This window comes from Poecilia mexicana, unplaced genomic scaffold (genome assembly GCF_051168715.1).
Source record: "Poecilia mexicana isolate PSO_F unplaced genomic scaffold, ASM5116871v1 scaffold_21, whole genome shotgun sequence".
Classification (NCBI taxonomy): Eukaryota; Metazoa; Chordata; class Actinopteri; order Cyprinodontiformes; family Poeciliidae; genus Poecilia; species Poecilia mexicana.
The window spans coordinates 3,812,941-3,832,177 of record NW_028263390.1 but is presented as its reverse complement, the minus strand read 5'-3'; the positions used below and the strand labels follow the sequence as shown (position 1 = coordinate 3,832,177).

The 19,237-nt window shown below is 38.4% G+C and overlaps 2 protein-coding genes, 1 non-coding gene and 1 pseudogene across 3 annotated transcripts; 3 read left to right on the top strand and 1 right to left on the bottom strand.

Annotated features, from left to right (window-relative positions):
* The first annotated feature begins 829 nt into the window (after positions 1–829).
* On the top strand, positions 830–2,122 carry LOC148153008 (uncharacterized; annotated as a pseudogene).
* A 1,303-nt stretch (positions 2,123–3,425) lies between these two features.
* trnas-gcu (transfer RNA serine (anticodon GCU)) lies at positions 3,426–3,507 on the bottom strand. The gene has a single exon. It is a non-coding gene; the product is annotated as a tRNA-Ser (tRNA).
* Positions 3,508–3,703: 196 nt separating this feature from the next.
* On the top strand, positions 3,704–10,969 carry mep1a.1 (meprin A, alpha (PABA peptide hydrolase), tandem duplicate 1). The gene is made up of 14 exons (XM_014973661.2): positions 3,704–5,089; positions 5,173–5,197; positions 5,291–5,335; positions 5,413–5,453; positions 5,619–5,694; positions 6,450–6,567; positions 7,306–7,481; positions 7,569–7,790; positions 7,890–8,036; positions 8,121–8,336; positions 9,342–9,803; positions 10,303–10,479; positions 10,563–10,635; positions 10,715–10,969. Exons 1-13 carry the CDS (start codon positions 5,036–5,038, stop codon positions 10,610–10,612), a joined length of 1,809 nt encoding a protein of 602 aa, XP_014829147.2. The 5' UTR covers positions 3,704–5,035; the 3' UTR covers positions 10,613–10,635; positions 10,715–10,969.
* Positions 10,970–12,967: 1,998 nt separating this feature from the next.
* Positions 12,968–19,171, top strand: mep1a.2 (meprin A, alpha (PABA peptide hydrolase), tandem duplicate 2). The gene is made up of 11 exons (XM_088002259.1): positions 12,968–12,982; positions 13,225–13,300; positions 13,385–13,502; positions 13,661–13,836; positions 15,146–15,367; positions 15,606–15,752; positions 15,866–16,081; positions 16,201–16,647; positions 16,911–17,084; positions 17,167–17,371; positions 18,834–19,171. Exons 1-11 carry the CDS (start codon positions 12,968–12,970, stop codon positions 18,994–18,996), a joined length of 1,959 nt encoding a protein of 652 aa, XP_087858385.1. The 3' UTR covers positions 18,997–19,171.
* The last annotated feature ends 66 nt before the right edge of the window (positions 19,172–19,237 follow it).

Sequence of the window (19,237 nt, the reverse complement as noted above, 5' to 3'; positions counted from 1 at the left end):
AAATTGTGTCCTGAGAATCAGGCATTATTGGAGGGCATCAAAACTTCTGAGGACCCCATGACTTCTTCCTTTTTCTTCCTTTGCTAACAGGGCTAGTTAGCTCTGGTAAGCTTATGCTATTCTTTTGTTTTGTTTTTTCTTTTTTTTTTATTCCTAAGTTGTTTGTCACAACCATATTCTGTCAACACCACAAGTAACAACTTACAAAATGTTGATGCAATTTTGTGACATAAATGCTTCTTTGGTATATTGTAAAGATTTCAAGGTACAATATGGCCTCCTTCAGAATAACATCATATAAATGGAGGTAGTCTGGCATTTTGCCGCACCATCAGATTTTTGACTCTTGGTGATGGTGTCGACAAATCTCACTTACTTGTGCAGTTTGCTCATTTTAATGTGTTTTACATAAATGTACTTCATATGGGTCAAGTATTTCTTTTCAAATATGTTTCTGTTGATTTTCAACAACTTCTATAGTTTTATGGTTTAAATTTAACATGTATTTATTAGTCCTTTAATATTAATAAGATGTGGTTTATTACCTGAGGGAAGTGTATGCTTATCCCATGATAAACACTCTACTGATTATAGAATTGTATGTATTTCAGGCTAGAATAGCCAGAGAAGAAATATGGAGAAGCAGAAGGCAAGGAACAGGGAGTATCAGGATAGAAGAGAAATAATGAATAGTCAGCCTGAGCTGAAGGAAGAAAGGAAAGAAAACGACGGAGAAAGAGAGTGGAAGATGGATAAATAAAAAATATCAATGTAAATTCAGCTTAGAAGTACAATCCTATCACTATGGACAAAATCTCACACAGGTGACACTTCACACAGGCATGTTCTACACTGGGCAAGAAAAGGCAGGATTCTGCACAATCTCAGAGTCCGAGCATCAGAATGCTGTAGTCATCTGGACCTATATGGATCAAATCCTCACATATATTCATATCAGATATCCCACCATAAACACTGTCCACTTTTAGCCTAATAGCCCAAGCAAACAGTATAAAAATAAAAAGAACTTTTATCTCCTCTGTGTTGTCCTGCAATGTCTGGGATTTGAGAAAGTTTCATGGAATTTCTTCCCCACATCACATGGCATTAGTGCTCCAGATGGCATTGGGGCAACGGCGAAGAGACATGCTGACAGTATTGTGCTGAGAGGTCAGGATATCGTAGATGACAAAGTATTCTTTGACATAGTGTCCAACAGCTTAAGTGGTGTCAAACTGTAATATGTGACAAATGATGAGTTTCAGGCTTATGACACCTTCCTCATGCAAAACCTGAAATCCATCCCAGGAACAAGAAACATTAATCAAGTGTAGCTCAGTGTGGATGTCATCCATTGTAGGAATACTTTCATGATTTTGCAGAGATCTGCAAGTGCTTCAGTCCAGCCACTCACCCTTTTGGTGACCCGATACGAGACCCAGATGTCCATGAAAGTTCAATCACTGCCAAAGTTCAGAACCTACTGGAAATGTTGATGGAGGAAATGTAGAAGGAGTCCAGCAGGACAACGACTGCGATAAACCCTGGTGATGTCCAAAGTGAAGATCAGCTTGTTGTATGATGGGAGCTGGTGGCTGGCTAAAGTCGTACAAATGGACAAAGAGCATCAAGATGTACAAGTGGAATTTTTTCATCCTCATGGACCAACTCTTAGCTTCAAGCAAAAACAAGGTCGTTGAGACGTCTGCTTTGTGCCATTTTCCGATATTCTAGTTAGACTGAGAAAACTATCCTCACCAGTCTGCACGAGCAGCACCAGGGGCGTATACCGCTTATCACCAGCTGTTATGGATTTTATTGAAGGACAATATATGATACGTCTGTTGCATGGGGATTAAATCTACTGACTTGGCAATCAGATTTGATGAGTAGAATTTTGCCATCGCTTTTATTATTATTTTTAAAGATTTCACTTTAATAGATTTAGAAAGATTTGAATTAGTTCACAATGTATTTCAAATGTATTTACCATTGTCAGCTCTGTCTACCCCATCAGATGGAGTTTATGTTGTTTTTTGTTTTAAATATTCATTTTGTTTCTTGATAAGCATTTATCTGTAAAATGTCTGAATTCATCAATTAAAAGAACTAAGACACCACAGACAGTAAAAATATTAAGAAGTTTATAAAAAATAATCTTATAATTTATTTTTGTCTGACAGTGTTGACAAAGTTTTCCGTGAGGTCATGAAAAAAATTAATTTGCAGAAAATGTTGCAGCTGCCAGCTGGGAGCATGGACCTTAGCATATTTACATTCTCAAAACATTATTTGTTATATTTGAATACAGAGGGGGGATTTGAACCCATTTTGTCCTTTAGGAATCACTGTATTACAATAAAAATAACAAATATGCATTGAGAACCTTTGTATAACTTGAATAATGTTAAAAGTTTTTTTTTAGCAGCAGTTTAGATAAAACCTGAAATTTTCTGTTTAAATAAAATGCACTTTTTTTGTTTTGTTTTAAAATCATAAAACTGTTCAATGTTATCACGCCATGAGAATGTCATACCCCAAATGACCCCTTCTTCTTATATTTGTTAACTTTATTTTGTGTCTGTTCAAGAAGTAAGCTCATCGTTGGTGAGACTGCTGTGAAAAAAAACGTACAGGTTTACGGCTTTTCCATGTCTATCTGTGGTACGTGAGCACCCTCTTGTGGTTTCCACAGGAAATGGCAATAAATAGGAAAACATGAACTGCGTCGGTATATTTCATAGCTTTACGTTCTCAGTAAAACCCGATGAATGTAACCGAGGACAGTAGTACGGGTAAGTACTACATTTAATCAAACCAACTAAAACTGATAAGTATTTCTTTTTAGGTGATGTCGCCAGGAAGAAATAGTTGATCAAATCTTTGTTCCTCGGTAACCTAAACCTCCATAACACCGAGATGAAAGGTGAAAACGTCTTACATCTCATGGTGCATATAGTTCATATTAAGGCAAATGTATAAACAAATCTCACATATGAAGTTTAAAGTTCAAATTTAGTCATTTGTAGGTAAAAAAAACACCTTCCGTGTGTTGCACAACGTGACAAAGTAGTGTCTAGGTAACACCTCTGTCCATGAACATCCGTGCAAGCTGTACGTAAATTACGTGGTGACATAATGTAATTTGTTAGGACTTGTTTGGACTTTGTTAGGAAGTAGCGTGGCAGTCAGATTTTGTGACTGCAGAGGGCGCCGTTTAACAAGCTGAACTAAAGGCAGTTCATTTTGATACTTGCTTTTGAAAGAAATGTGACCGCACAATAGCTTAAAACAGGGGTGTCCAAAGTCGGTCCTCGAGGGCCAGCATCCTGCATGTTTTAATTCTCTCCCTAGTGATTCTAACAATCTCCTCAGGAAAAATTTAATTTCGATTTAGGCTAAAAAAAGAAAAAGTTACTTGAGTACGACGAGGATGGGATTCGAACCCACGCGTGCAGAGCACAATGGATTAGCAGTCCATCGCCTTAACCACTCGGCCACCTCGTCCTCCTGGCAACGTATGCGTAACATTTAGGGTGTTGAGTATTCAGACCCCAAACTGCCTTTCTGCGTCGTTACATTTAATTTTTACTGACTGAACCTAAAAAAACTGCATTTTGTTGCAGCTAGGCCAGATGTAGCTGGGAGGAGAGGCTAGCATTCTAGTCTACTGTGGTAATGCTAGGCTGGTCCGGACCCAGCTTTTACCTGCGTTTCGTTTGCCTCTGAAGTCAAAACTCGGAGCTGGGTTTGACAGCGTTCCAGTTCCATAGTATACACTGTTCGCAATACCTTTTAAAACCATCATTTTAAGCTTTGTTTTTTGATCAGCAGACACCGCTTTTAATTTCTTCGCAAGCGCTAGTAGCCTAATTAATTTTAGACAAGCTTTTCTTTTAATAAAACGTGTTTCCATAAGCTTACTGAAATGAAAGTCGACGTTACAAATCAGAACTAGGGTAGTCGGAGTTGCTCCCTCTTTCCAAGTAGGAAGTCCGACTTCGGAATGCGTTCCAGTTCACTTTTTGACTGGGAAATCGTAATTTCAAAGTTCCGATTTCCCGGAACTTTGAAGGAACACACATCTTCTGCTTCTGTTATTATACATTTGCTGGATGTAAGTTAACGCTTGTTGCAATGACCTCACAATTTTAGCCGGTTGCCTTTGAACGCAGAGAAGCTATGCTCAGTTTTTGTACATTTAATTGGCCGTGGAGTGTAGAGCGTTTCCTTATCCCTGTCCCTGTGAGGTTAGGTCTGTCAACTGTGCTTTCAATTTGCAAAAGAAAAAATCCCCTCAAAATATGAATGTATATTTATCAAATTGAAAGAAAAAACAACTGTTAAACAATTTCACCATTTGAAAGAAATCAAAACTGCTTTTCATGTTTATTTAAATGACCAGACATTCTGTTCTGTTTCTGAAATCAACAAAAATGCCCTTCTGAAAGATATAGAGGAATTCAAGGCCTCTAGAAATTCCCGGTGTATTGGGCTCTTTACTTCCTTCTTTCACCTTAATTAAAAGGCTGCCGAGTCAAAAAGTGAATATAGGAACCACTAGTTTTCCAGTCATTTAATGCAATCTTCTAATCAAATATCTGTCCTTTTTCACTTTTAAGCCATAGTCACCTGGTATAAGTTTCTTGTAAACTGGCCAATCGAAATCTGCTGAATCTAAACAAACTTAAACACTCCTAGGAAACTTCACCAGGATTTACAGTCAGCTGGTGTTTTGTGTTTTTGAAATTCACTGTGGAATATCTCATAGTCTTCTTAGTCATCTGGATTTATGTTGCTAGTTAACATTAGCGTCCAATATAAGATGCTAGCAGTTAGATTAGATAATACCCTATCAGATACAGTTCAACAACAAACAAGCAGGTGCACATGTGAGAATTACTTGCTGTAACAATCAGTAACAGCGTGAGTCAAAGTCCTTTGGTTCATCACCATAAACCTGATCCCCTTCGAACACATTGGAGGGCACACTTAAACCAGCAGCAACATTTAGTCACACACACTTTCTATCACAATGGAGAGAGGACTCTTTCTGCTGGGGCTTGTGGTTTTGACTACATCCTTCACCGTAAGTACTGAATATATACAGAATTCATAGTGAGTGTTACTGGTTTTAATTGCACTCACTTTTACTGGATTTGCTTTGTTCAGATACCACGTTCCAGTGAAGTACACGGTACGTAAAATGGGAGAAAATTTCTATTATGATTTTTTTTATAACAATAAGATACAATTTGTCAGGTAACAAACCCATGTGTATGTATTGCAGAGGTGTACGAGAATGGCGAAGATGAGAACCCCATCCTAAACATTGGTAAGCAGTGACAGTGCTTGACTTCATAACATTAACTTTAAAACAAAGACGTTGAATCGTGGTCACTTTTGCTGCAGATTCTGATGCCGACCTCTTTGAGGGAGACATTTTGCTTCCTGTAAGTTGGAACCAGACGATTTTTCTTTTGCTAAATCACATCAATGTCAGTAATTATTGAGAGCTGTTAGGCCTTGTACTCCTTAGAGACTAAAGGGCAACATCTCTTTGAGATAATAGTGTGTTTTTTGATTGGGTGTTTTACTTAAGTAACTTTATGTTGCAGAAAGAAAAGAATGCCCTGGTCAACCAAAGATATAGGTGGAAATTTCCAATCCCTTACATTCTTGGGGATGATTTAGGTGAGTTCATATAAAGCGGAGGATACTCTCACTGAATGATTGTATTCAAACATATGAGTAGTTGATTGAGTTCAAAGAAGAGAATTGATAAATTCCAGAGAAATAAATGCTGTAAAAGTAGGTTAACATTTAAATATTGCTGAATGAAATATTAAGTCAACCGATAGCTTACAATGTAGAGCAAAGGGAAATTTACATGGGATTTACTTTGGATGCAGTACCACGCATCATTTAAAGTAATTTAAATTGCTTCAGCTAAGTTTAACTTCCAGAGTTTCAGTGACTGAACCTTTGAACAAATCCAGAAAAAATGGGGCAGAGAGAGAAAAGTAGGTTAAATGAAACACTAGTTTCTAAAATAAAACCTGTTATTTACAAACCAGTTGGTAGGAAACACAGTGAGATAAATCCTAGAGAACTAAGTTTAAAACCCATAATAGAGCATGGTGAGGGTTCTGTCATGCTGTGGGACTGTTTAGTTCCCTCATATAATAAAGATGTTGAAAACAAGATGAAAACAGAATTACTTTAAATATATATATTATTATTATTATTATTATTATTATTACTTTAAAGACCTGGAAATGAATTGTTCATGTTGACTGAGAATTTAAGCCAATACATTAGCAGCTCTGAAACATCTATCAATATCTTTAGAGCCTGTGAGTGACAATAAAGACCATTAATTATTCCTGAGATGTTTGTTGTTCACATTGTACTTGATCATCCTGTCAGTTCCTTTTTCTTTTGTTCAGATCTGAATGCTAAAGGTTGCGTCCACCAGGCGTTCGAGATGTATCGTCTCAAGTCTTGTGTTGACTTCAAGCCGTATGAGGGAGAGAAAACTTACATCAAGTTTGAGAAGAGGGGAGGGTAAAGCAGTAACTCTGTCTTTTCTGTTCACTCCATGTCCAAAATATCGAGCAATATCCAGAAGTTTTGACAATTTTTTGCAATTGTCAAATCTGTCAAAATGGTATAAGCATTATGAACTGTTCCATGAAAACCTAATATGTTCTTCTTTTCAAATGGGTTAGTTTTAAATAAGATGTAATGGGGCACATACCTTTCAAAAATTCACAATTTTATCACATCAGTTCACAAGCAACACCCTTTTCATCGTACTGTGACAGTAGTTTGTAACTGTGACAGTAGTTTGTAGTTTTGTGTGCAAAACTTTGCCAATATCCCGCTAATGTTAAAAAAAACCCACAATTTCGAAATTGTGGTGTTTCCGTTGAATAAGAAGTCACACATAAATACGTTTGTTCACATGCTAAATCATAGAGAAACCATAGCGCCCCATCATCCTCCTGCCACTTCCTGTCATCTTTTTCGTCTTTCATCAGCATCGGATCGTTGATCAAGTGATTTGCGTGACACGAAAAAAAGTGTTTCCATTAGTTTAGCTAAAAAAACAACAACAAACAAATTTCGAGCCACGTGGCTAAACAAAACCACATCAAAACTTTTTATTAGAAAATGAATAATTTATTTTCGTAATTCCAATTTCCGCAACTGTATAGCCAATGGAAATGCAGCAACAAACAGCACTGGAGTGACTTGTATTTATGGGACATTCTGTCTTTAACCAGCTCCCTCTCCTGTCAGGTGCTTCTCAAGCGTTGGCGACCAGCAGAATGGTCAGATCTTATCTTTGGGAACAGGCTGTGACCATAAGGCTGTGATTGAACACGAGCTGCTGCACGCTCTGGGATTTTACCACGAACAGTCTCGTACAGACAGAGATGACTATGTTGACATTTGGCTGGACCAGGTGACACCAGGTACCTCCGGCACCTGAATATGTGAAGAATGAAATGATAGTTTGAATGTTTTTCAGTTGTTTGACGTAAAGATAAAATCCTCTGCAGGACTTGAGCACAACTTCAACAAATACAACGATGACTTCATCACCGATCAAAACACGGCGTATGACTATGAATCTGTTATGCATTACCGACCCTTCTCCTTCAACAAGAATGAATCCATTCCCACAATCACCACCAAAATCCCAGAGTTCTACAACATCATCGGCCAATACCTTGACTTTAGCAAGATGGACACCCTGAGGCTCAACCGGATGTATAACTGCTGTATGTATATTTTGCAAAGTCAGCTTCTTATGGACTTTCTAGCTAGAAATATAAATTCCCAGAAATAAACATTGAAGTTGCCCCTCTCTTTTACCATAGCTGGGCCTCTCACCCTTCTGGATCAGTGTTCCTTTGAGTATGCAAGCATCTGTGGGATGATCCAGTCTTCTAATGACGATGCTGACTGGGTCCATTTGAAGAGCAGTGCAGGGGATGAGGATCATACGCTACTGGGAAGGTGCAGAGGTCAGAGTTGAAGAAGTTCACTTCTAAAACCCAACAAAACTGAAGTTCAGACTTTTAAAAGACTCCCCTTTCACTTATCTCCAGATGCAGGATACTTCATGTACTTCAACACCCGGACCGGAGACCCTCTGCAGTCGGCTCTACTAGAATCCCGAACCCTTTACCCCAAAAGGAAGCTCCAGTGTCTGCAGTTCTTCTACAAGATGACTGGAAGCGCCCAAGACAAGCTAGTTGTATGGGCCAAGATAGACGACGGCACCGGCACTGTCCGCAAAATGAGGAAAATACATACCTTCTATGGTAAACGGGACAAGTTTCAGAGTCGCTAACAGGAGTTTTTCCTTGAAATTCATTGAAGCTTATCTAATCCGATTTGCATGCAGACAGTATGAGCCACAGTGAAACAGGTGCACAAGTGAATAAATATAGTATTCAAATTAAGATATTTTTAAAAACTCTCAAATAGGCTATCCTGATGGAACAACACCTACCTTTTGGCTGCCGTAACATTCCAGGAGCCTAAAGCGTGTCAAGTGTTACTGGGCCTAGGTATCTCTGTTCCCCAAACTGCATTTTCTTTCAAATAATTTAGATGTGCTCTACAAAAAAATTTAAGAACAGGCAAATTCTCTGCAAATAATTTGGAGTTATGTTCTACAGAAAAATCTAAAAATAGGTGGAAGTCCACTGTATGTAAAGTTTTCTACAAGATATACATCAATTTACAGGCTGATAAATAAATTTAACATGTAATACTTTTTTCTCACATTCCTATTTTGAGTAATCAACACTAATGACTTAAAGGTAAACTTTCAGATATGGATTTTTATCAACTGTTTAAGACAGATTTTCCCTTCCAGCTGCCATTAGACTTTATGCTAAATTAGGCGAATTGTTAATGCTGGCTTGCACACATTGACAAATTCTAAAACTGAATTTGTCAATGCGTGATGGCTGATCATGGTAACAACTTCTATAAATTGCTATTTAGGTTAAGCTAACAGCACAAGACCAAACAGTTATTTCCCTTTTTATTTTGGCATATCAAGCTAATGTCTTTCTGGGTCAAGAGTAAAAATCTATTTACAGATAAAAGTATATTTTTCACATTGTTGCAGGAAAAAACCCACAATAATACTTATGAGCCATGTTTAGTGCCTTCCCCAAAATAGTGTTTACATTTGAAGTAGTAAATGTGGAAGAATTTTTCCTGATCAGAACTGCTTGCTCAATATTGAACAATGTCTTTAAATTAACCTTGTTACTATGCTATTTCTTAAACATTAACCTTTGCTTTCTATCCAGCCGATTCTGAACACTCTTGGAAGATTGCCCATGTTCCATTGGAGATAGACGTTAAGTTTCGCTATGCTTTCCAAGCCACGCGCGGAGACCCCACCTCTTCCACTGGAGGCATCTACATCGACGACATCAGCCTGATGGAGACTCACTGCCCAAACGCTGTGTGGACAATCCGTAACTTCTCCAAGATCATGGAAACGGCTAATGTCGACACTGTTCTTGACAGCCCTCGCTTCTACAGCCACGAAGGCTACGGTTACGGCATACGTATCATGCCACTGAGCAGTTACAGTGATTACACTGGGAACTATGTAGGGCTCTACTTCCACCTGACCAGTGGGGAGAACGATGCTGTGATGAAGTGGCCAGCTGTCAACCGACAAGCCACCTTGGTGGTGATGGACCAAGACCCAGATATTCTGCAAAGGATGTCTTCTGCTCGCAGCCTCACCACCGATATGACGAGTGAGTACGTCTCTTTGCCCTGAGGGAAAAAGGACCAACATGACAGTAAAAACCACAGCAAAAATGATGGAATTCCAATGTAAGATGTACTCACCCTGTGATTTTACTTCATCAAAGGAACCGCCTAATAGAAACAACACCAAACTTACTACTTACTAATATCAATTTAAACTAACGCCAGGTGGACAACATCTATGTTGTCATTTCCCACATTAGCTGTTGCAGAGGTACACCATGCTACCATGGGATTTCAGGGCGAGGAGAAGAGAGCAAGATGAAGACAGACCAATGGCAGCTTGGGTGTAAACTTAATTTGCTAGCAGTAACTGGATGCCACTTTGGGAGACAGAATTTACTTTGACAAAATTTTTTTAACATTGATCTTTATACCTGCTTTCATCGGTAATGTTAGTTACCTGTCTAACACAGGCTGTTCTACATCATCATTCAAGGTGTGAAATCCTGTTCCTCACTGTGTTTCTGTTCTTGTTGCTTTTAGTATCATCAGATGGACAGTATTTGTGGGATAATCCCTCCAAGGTCGGCACGTATGACTCCTCCTGTCAGTGCTACCGAGGCACATCACGGGGATGGAGGAACTTCATCAAGTACTTTGACCTCAGGCGGCGCAATTACCTCAAAGATGATGACCTCATCATCTTTGCTGATTTTGAAGGTTAGTTTTTTTTTTGACTCAATCAATAAAAGTTTGAGATCTAATTCTCCCACAATGCAAACAAAATTTTTCCTTCTCTATAGACATAACATCACTCATCAAAACAGAAGTTCCTATTGTGTCGCATGACTAAGGATTTTATAACACAACAAACTGGTAAGTAATTACAAACTGTATTATTTTATTTAATGCTTCACAAACAAACATTGTGAAATGTTTGTTTTTGTTTTTGAAGCACTTAATTGGAGTACATGGAGCTGGAATGAGAAGAAACATCTGTGAAGATGACGGCACAAGATGTATTAGAAGATATTACAATGCATTAAGAAATGTCAATAAAAGCCTTAAACAAGAATGTGGTTTGGTGTTCCATAAAGATTTGATACATTTGTTTTGAGTCACTTAGGAGTATGTATCTTAAAGAAAAAAATGTGTTTAATAGATGTGATGCTTTTGTGGTTCAGCAAAAAAAAAAAAAAAAAAAAAAGAAGACCCTAGGGGTCTTAACAAATACCTACGCAAAGTACTAATAAATTGTTCCTCTACATTTTTCTTACTTTAGGTGAGATGTAAACAGGCACTGACTAGAAAGTTGCACACAGACACGAGTTGGCCCCCTGTACCTTCTTCATATCAAATGAAATCAGTGTCAACCACTTATGCAGCAAAAATGTTTGTGCCGCTATTATTTTAAAAGTATTAAATGTTTCCTGAGGTTATGAAATGTCAAGCAACCCCTTCGCTTTCACAAAATCAAGCATGATATCCAAGAACTCTGCTGTTTTGTTTTGAAGATATTCAAGATATTAATGAATGTTTAAAGGTCAAAAGGTTAGCCAAAACTCCCACTAACAAATCAAACACAATTGGTGCCTAATATTTATGGTTTTAACAGCTTTAAATTCAGGTTTTAACCACATAGCGTTTTTATTAATGAAGTGTTAGCCTCCTTTTTGCTTTTTATAACTGCTTTTTATAAATAATACCAAAACATTATTTATTTTTTACCTTTTTGTCATAGCAAACCTTTGTTTTCCAGTTTTGCCTGGTTCAGCTGATTTTTAAGTACACTTTTCCAACTCTCAGGATCGCCTGATCGTGATTTTTTTTTTCAAGCAATTATAAGAAACTCCGATACACAGGAAAATAATGCCACTGTCACAAAATCTCAATGTTTTCACTGCTTTTGACAGCTTAACAGCGAGCTGGAGCCAACATTACCTGTCTGGACACAACAACAGCAAACATATATTCTTCCTGTTGCGAAATTGAAGGCTGTTAGTAACCATTTACATAATATAATAATAATAATAATAATAATAATAATAATACTTTTTTGCATAACACTTTTCTACACATGCTACAGGAATCAAGCAAAATTACAAACTCAAAACAGTCATAAAAGGACAACACTTAAATAAGTAGCATGTAAAAAAAAAAAAAAAACAGGACAACAGTCATACATTACAAGATGTTCTGGAAAAGTGTGGTTTAGATGTGATTTGAATGTTGATAGGCCTGTACAGTCACGGATGTGTTCATCCGACTGAGGTGAACATTTTCATTTTAAGCTGATCTCACAAGCTAAAGTCAGCTTTAGCTTGTGAGTAGATATCTGTCAAGCTCTTAGACATCTACCAATCCCAGTAGTTCTTCTTTTAATTCCCAGAAGATTCATGGTGATATGACATGTTTCTTCTATAGGCAAGAGAATTGTTAACAACAATAATTTTACAAAATGTCACCCAATAAAAGCTTTAAACCCTCTCAAATCCCAGACTCCTAAACACTAAAGACATTTACTCACTCATCACCCGTCTGCATTTGTAGCAGATAACATCTAAATTGTAGCATTCTTTTGGGGGGGTCTAACGTTTTTTTCTTTTGTTACAAAGTGTAAGTACAGACAAGAACTTGCTGCTTTAGTTCAAAGTTTTATTAGACAAAAATAGGATTCGGCTTTCTAACACTCAAAGCAAAACCCCAAGCAGTTTTGTAGTTGACAAAAATCTTTGTATTGCTCCATCTCGCTGTGACTGTCACTGTCTGCACATCTTCGGTTCATAGTTTACAGTTTATGGCTGTTATCACCTCCACATGCCCTGTCAGCTTTAAAAGTTACACAAAAAAAGTTACTCATTAAAAATAACAACCCTGATCAAAGTTCCTCCTCGGCTGCTTTCTTGACTGACATGTTTACACAGTCAGAGAATCATGTTTCTGTTCAACATGGGACCTGAAGGCAGATTGAAGAAAATTGCTGTTCTGATCGGTGTTTTTGCCATTTTAAAGGTAATGAATCCCACTTTTCTATACAAAGTTGAAAGTAAAGTTTTGGCTGAGCATTTTGGATTGAGAAGACCTTCTCGTTGTGTGCTAGGTGCAGGCTGCTCCGACAATAACCGGTTGGTGTCTAATCGTCCACATTAATCAGGCAATTTGTTGGATACTTTTCTGGGGATGTAACACTGGTTTTATCCTGTAGATGATGAAGCAGACGCCGGTGAACTTGGAGATGACATTTTTGAAATTAACAGAGGTATTCTGTGTTGATTTTCTCTGCACACATGTGGTCTAAATAACTTCCACTACCTAACACACAACTTTCATTTTATTGCCGACATTTCAGGGTTGACACATCTGTTTGAGGGAGACATTGCTGTCAATGTAAGTGAGCGGAGAGGATGTGTAGAAAGCATTTGTCGATAAGTCAGATATTGATTTTTCTTGCACGGTGTTCTGTAGCCAAAAAGAAACGCCATCCTTGATCAAACAAGAAGATGGAAGTTTCCCATACCTTACATCCTAACTGATTCCTTAGGTACACATTTGTACACGTTGCACAAATTGTCATAATTTGATGAAACACAAAAGGAAAAATATTCCTTTTTCCTTTTTGATTTAGATCTGAACGCTAAGGGTGTAATTCTTCAAGCGTTTGAGGAATACCGCTTGAGATCCTGCGTGGATTTTAAACCCTATGAGGGAGAATCCACCTACATCTCCTTCGTCAAGCTCTCTGGGTGAGGGACTAGCTTTGTAGCTGGCTAGGTTGTTGCTTAACTTTTATGGGCCAGTCATTAAGTAATACATAGATACCAAGATGCTCATTTGCCCAATAGCTAAATAAAACTTAAGAGAAACAGAAACGTACTTACTGCTTTCTCTGTAAACCCTGCAGTTGCTGGTCTTACGTTGGAGACGACGGGACAGGCCAGAACGTGTCCATTGGAGCCCGGTGTGACACCAAGGCTATAGTGCAACACGAGCTTCTCCACGCGCTGGGCTTCTACCATGAGCAGTCCCGTTCAGACCGAGATGACTACGTCAAAATCTGGTGGGACGAGATTGAAGAAGGTGGGTGTCTGTTGTTTTAATTTCACATTCAGTCAAGCGTAGAGTGGCCATTTGAAAACCAGTTGGTGAATTTCAGTACAGCTGACTGGGAGAACTATTGCAGTAAAGCTACTTTTGTGGCAGCGAGTTACTGTAAAAATATTTGAAGTGTGGATACAAGCATAAAAATTTGTTTGCTTACGTTACATATTTTTCACATTTTCCTTTAGCCTCGTGAATTTCAGGATGACTGTCAGTTTTCAAGATGGCTGCCATTTTCGATCCTTTTAAAACGATTATCGCCATATAATGATAACGGCTGTCATGACTTGGATGAACTTTATGTTAGGTCAGATGTTTTCGACTTTGGCAATTCTTTTCATATAACTTTAAAATAATATGTATCAAAATGGGCATCTATCAAAGTTGAAGAATTTGTGCTTATTCCGTCGTAAGGGAAAATTTGTATGAATATGACTATGCTGTTTGTATAAAAAGTTTGATAGCTCTAAATAAAACATAAATCAGAAGTATTCTGGCTTGTCATCTAGATACATGAGTTAGCTGTTAAAACAGTGTTTAGCTAACATGTTGGACATGTTGAGAAGAAAAGAATGGATTATATATTTTAAAAGAAACCCCTATTTGAGCGACAACTGAAGTGATTCAGTCCTCCAATTGGTGTTTACAGTCGAAAAAACCCCAGCTTTTATTTTGATATTTCACTTCCGCTTATCAGCAAGCTAGCTCATAAATATTTAGTTATGAGCTAAATATTTAGTTTGTAAATTAAATACAATTAAATATGGAAAATAAATATCTATTTTGGTACACAAATATTTAGTTTTGACCATACTGTTCCCAGTTATTTATTCCAGCTCTGTACTTTATAACTGTTGAAAAATGCTGAAGTAAAACTTTGGTTCTAGTCATGCTTCTTAGTCCATCATATTTGTAGTTGAATGAAAAACCTGAATGTTTCCAAACCACAAACTTGAATTTCTTGGTTGATTTTAAAGCTCTAGTTTATCTGTGCTGCCATATATCACTTCAGATACTATTTTCTAAGAAGTTAAAGATTGATTGTTGATTTCAACACACTTTTCCATACTATTGGTGCATCTATATATTTCAGAGTAGCAAAACTAAAATGAAAATATATTTTTGTGTCCGTGTAATTGTCACAAATTAGGCACTTATTTTGTGCCGTAATTTAATAGCTTTCAAAAATGTATTAAATATTACTTCCACATATACAAATGGTGTATTTTCTACAGTTATCTAATGATTATACTTTCATGTTGGTGATAATGTAGCTTTTTCCTTATAGGGAAGGGACACAATTTCAACAAATATGAAGATGACTTCATCACAGATTTGAACACACCGTATGATTATGAGTCCATCATGCACTACAGACCGTTTTCCTTTAATAAGAATGAAAGCATCCCCACAATTACAACCACTATACCGTACTTTAATGATGTCATTGGTCAACGGCTGGACTTCAGCGAAGTAGACATCACCAGGCTCAACCGCATGTATGACTGTGGTGGGTATTTCTACTTTATTACTTTATCACACATTACAGATTTGCCTTTGTTGTTGTTGGGTTTTTTATTTTTTTTAATTTTTTTTTGGATGAGTAATATCTTAAAGGATCTAAGTCTTTTAAAAGAAAGCACAAGTTTTCCAAGGTTACAGTTAACTGTGGTGACCTTTGGATTTTATATGGATGTTGAGAATTTTCACCTTTATTAAGATTTTGTTTGATATCAAACATGTTTCAGCTGAGACACATACTCTGTTGGATCAGTGCTCTTTTGAGCTCATAAACATCTGTGGAATGATCCAGAATGAGGACGACAACACAGACTGGGTCCAGACGCTGAGCAGCCCAAGCAACAGGGATCATACTCTGGAGGGACGTTGTAGAGGTACTGCCGAGGTTTCATAGTCATAAAGAAAATCTTAAACCAAAATAAAAAAAAAAACACTGAAGTTTTCAGTAAATGACATTTGTCATTTACTGAAGCGTGATCTCTTTCAGATTCTGGCTACTTTATGAAGTTCGACACTTCTTCCGGTGCAGTGGGCAGCACCGCCCTGTTGGAGTCACGCATCCTCTATCCAAAGAGAAGTGAACAGTGTCTCCAGTTCTTCTACAAGATGACTGGAGCAGCCGGAGACAATCTGGTGATCTGGATCAGAAGTGATGATGGGATGGGAGCCGTGAACACCATCAGGAAGATCCACACTATCACAGGTGTGTTTTCTTAAAAATGAACTTGCGTTAAATTAGGAAGGTCTAGTGATTAGGATTAATACATGACTGATAAAAGTAACCAAAGGATTAATAACTACTTGTTTATGTTTGTTTCTTAGGCGACGGCGATGATGCCTGGAAAATCGCTCACGTGAATCTTAAAATGTCCAAAAAGTTCCGTTACATCTTCCAAGGAATCAGAGGATCGGCCGGCTCCTCTGGCGCCATCTTAATCGATGACATCACTCTCACTGAGACCGTCTGTCCCAGTCTTGTCTGGCAAATCCGCAATTTCACTGGCGTTCTCGCCACAACTCCCGTCGGCACGTCTGTAAGGAGCAAATGCGTTTATAACGCAGAGGGCTATTCGTTCGGGGTCAGTGTCTACCCGAATGGAAGAGAGAGCGAATACCCGGATTACATCGGCGCTACGTTGCATCTCTGCAGTGGGGAAAATGACGGAGTGATGCAGTGGCCTGCAGAAAACAGGCAGGCCACCATTGTAGCGTTGGATCAGGACCCAGATGTCACACTGAGGATGTCTTCCACAAGAAGCTTCACCTCAGGTAGGCAGAAATTTGCAATGTTCAATGTACTGCTGGTTCATGACTCTCCAAGCAAGTAAAAAATGCCTGTTTATCTGATAAGCGGTGCTTTCACAACTCTCAAAACCATATCCCTTAAATTTTAGTTGTTGGTTATTGCACTAATTGACCTTTCACTTTTGTTTTGTTCCTTCAAAGAAATTGTCGTCTAACATTAATAAAGCATGAAGATTTTCTGAGAAGTCTAACCTGGATTTCCTTTTCCTTACCAATTTTTCACTTAGACAATAACACCCGCTGGGACAAGCCGACCGCCACGTCTGATGCAGTCTGGGACGAGAGCTGCCGGTGCTACCGGGGTCAGGATTACGGCTGGAGCACGTTCATATCCCACAACCAACTACAGCGGAGGAGCTTCCTCAAGAATGATGACCTCATCATAACCGCTGACTTCAATGGTTAGGATGGAAAATGCACATTTCTTCTGAGGTGTATATTTCTGACACGTCTAAGATGTTTATCAGAATGTCATTCCATCAGATTTGACCCACCTAATCAAGACTGAAGTACTAGTGGAGCGCTCCGTACAAGGCAGAGGCCTCCCAGACAAGAAGGAAGGTCATGAGGTGGAAATGAAACAGGAAGCCCCAAAGCACAGGAAGCCGCGCGCCGCTGACCCCTGCCACCCTAACTTCTGCCTGAACGGAGGCGTGTGTGTGGAGGCTGGAGGCAAAGCCTTGTGCAGGTTTGTGCTTTCATGTTGGATAGGTACAACATCCGTGTTCATGCAGCCATATTTTGTTCCCACTCAGTTACCCACAGAAGAGGATTAGGGCCACCGAAAAGCATGAGAAGTAAAATCTGGCTTTAATCAGAATCAGAATTGTTGAGGTTTTTTATGCATCATAGACTAAATCCAGTCTTAGTGCAAATCCTGTAACAAGGAAGAAATTGTTGTATGATTATTTTCATAGACGTTGCATGTTATTGTTTACTTCTGGAAATTTCTTGCCTCAATACAATACAATACAATACAATTGTCTTCATGAGTATTAAAGTGAAAAAAGAGAATTCTTGATTGGATACCAATCCACTAACACAGGACCAGTGTGGACCTATATGACTTTTTCAAATTTGACATGAACAAATCTATGACATCATATTATATTAAAACATTTGTATGGGTGCTGTGGTGGTGCAGGGGCAAAGCACAACCCACATATGGATACCTTAGTCCTCCACATGGCCATCGCAGGTTTGCGTTCCGCCCTAGTGACATTTGCTGCATGTCTTCCCCCTCTCTGATTATCCACTCTCTTGGCTAACCACTTTCAAATAAAGGTCACTAGAGCCTACAAAACCTTTAAAAAAATTGTATGTCACTTGAATATGCTTAGAAATTCTCATTTGATTTAGATGAATTAGAGCAGGATTGGCTCTAAAAAAACAGGACAGTGGCTTTTGAGAACTGAATGTCTAAAGAAGCTTGATCTATTTCCACATGATCATTTTGTAGCAGGAGCCTAGGCTGACTTTAAACAAATTAAGGGTATTTTTGTGTCTCTGTTGCCACAACTACTTGTCTGTTATTCTTACCAACCAGGTATGCAAAACTGATATAATGTCCACAGTGTAGTCTTATTTATGCTGCGTTCCATTCTCACTAGTCCTGTTTAGTCCGGTTTAATTAAACTCTGGTTCATTTGTTTACAAAGTGATTCATTTGGGGAGGTTTGACTTGAACTCTGATGTGGACCAAAAAAAGTGAACTCTGGTCTACCTCAGTCTTTGGTCAACCCCCTTAGTATTTACCCAGAAAGCAAGGCATTCTGGGTAAATACAACCAAGACAAACCCTTGAGTCTAGCGGGAGAAATGGCTGGTGATGTTTTGCCAATGACAAAAGACAACCGCTAAAATCTGATACCACCGTTTTTGTTTAGAAAGTTGCGTTTGTGTCTTCTTCAGGGATTTTTGAGTCATTTAAGTAGTTATTGGTACAGCGCCACCAGAGGCGAGAGGGTGAGCAAGTTTTTCAAAGGATTTGGTTCATTCGACAGCAGCGCTCGAACCACACCCGTTGAGAATATAACAAATGACCAGACTATCAGGTGTGAAAACACCCTTAATGACATCAGCTCAAGGTGGAAAACGAGAAGAGGAGAAAGCATTAACATATGAACGGAAATGTCTTGTCTCTCTTCCCAGGTGTGCAACAACCCAGACCACCTTCTACTCTGGCCCGAGGTGTGAGGAAGTGAAAATAGACAGAGGCATCCTGGGAGCTCTCATCGGTGGTGCTGCAGGAACTGTGGTTCTAACGTTGACCATCTTCACTGTCATCAGGAGATCTCACACCAACCCGTTTTAAAATGTACGGGTTCTCGTTTAGCACAACAAAAGATTGGACCAGTGATGGAATATGGAAATGTTTTACATTAAAAAATGAACTCTTCCATTCTTAGTAGAGACGGAAAACACTGAGAACAATGATACCAGTAGATAATTTAGCAGAAGTAGTTTCAACACACTCATTTGGTGTGCAATAATTTCTGTTGCATTATAGGCTTTAGTCAACTAAATTAATTTAATAATATTATTTTAGTAGCACA

What these genes read in the sequence shown, in the direction of transcription:
- mep1a.1 (XM_014973661.2), top strand. Translation starts at nt 5,036, where the DNA reads ATGGAGAGAGGACTCTTTCTGCTGGGGCTTGTGGTTTTGACTACATCC. An exon ending in ACGTTCCAGTGAAGTACACG is followed by an intron (nt 5,198 to 5,290) that starts GTACGTAAAATG and finishes TATGTATTGCAG; the next exon opens with AGGTGTACGAGAATGGCGAA. An exon ending in GAAAATACATACCTTCTATG is followed by an intron (nt 8,337 to 9,341) that starts GTAAACGGGACA and finishes CTTTCTATCCAG; the next exon opens with CCGATTCTGAACACTCTTGG.
- mep1a.2 (XM_088002259.1), top strand. An exon ending in GTGGGACGAGATTGAAGAAG is followed by an intron (nt 13,837 to 15,145) that starts GTGGGTGTCTGT and finishes TTTTCCTTATAG; the next exon opens with GGAAGGGACACAATTTCAAC. An exon ending in TCTGGAGGGACGTTGTAGAG is followed by an intron (nt 15,753 to 15,865) that starts GTACTGCCGAGG and finishes GATCTCTTTCAG; the next exon opens with ATTCTGGCTACTTTATGAAG.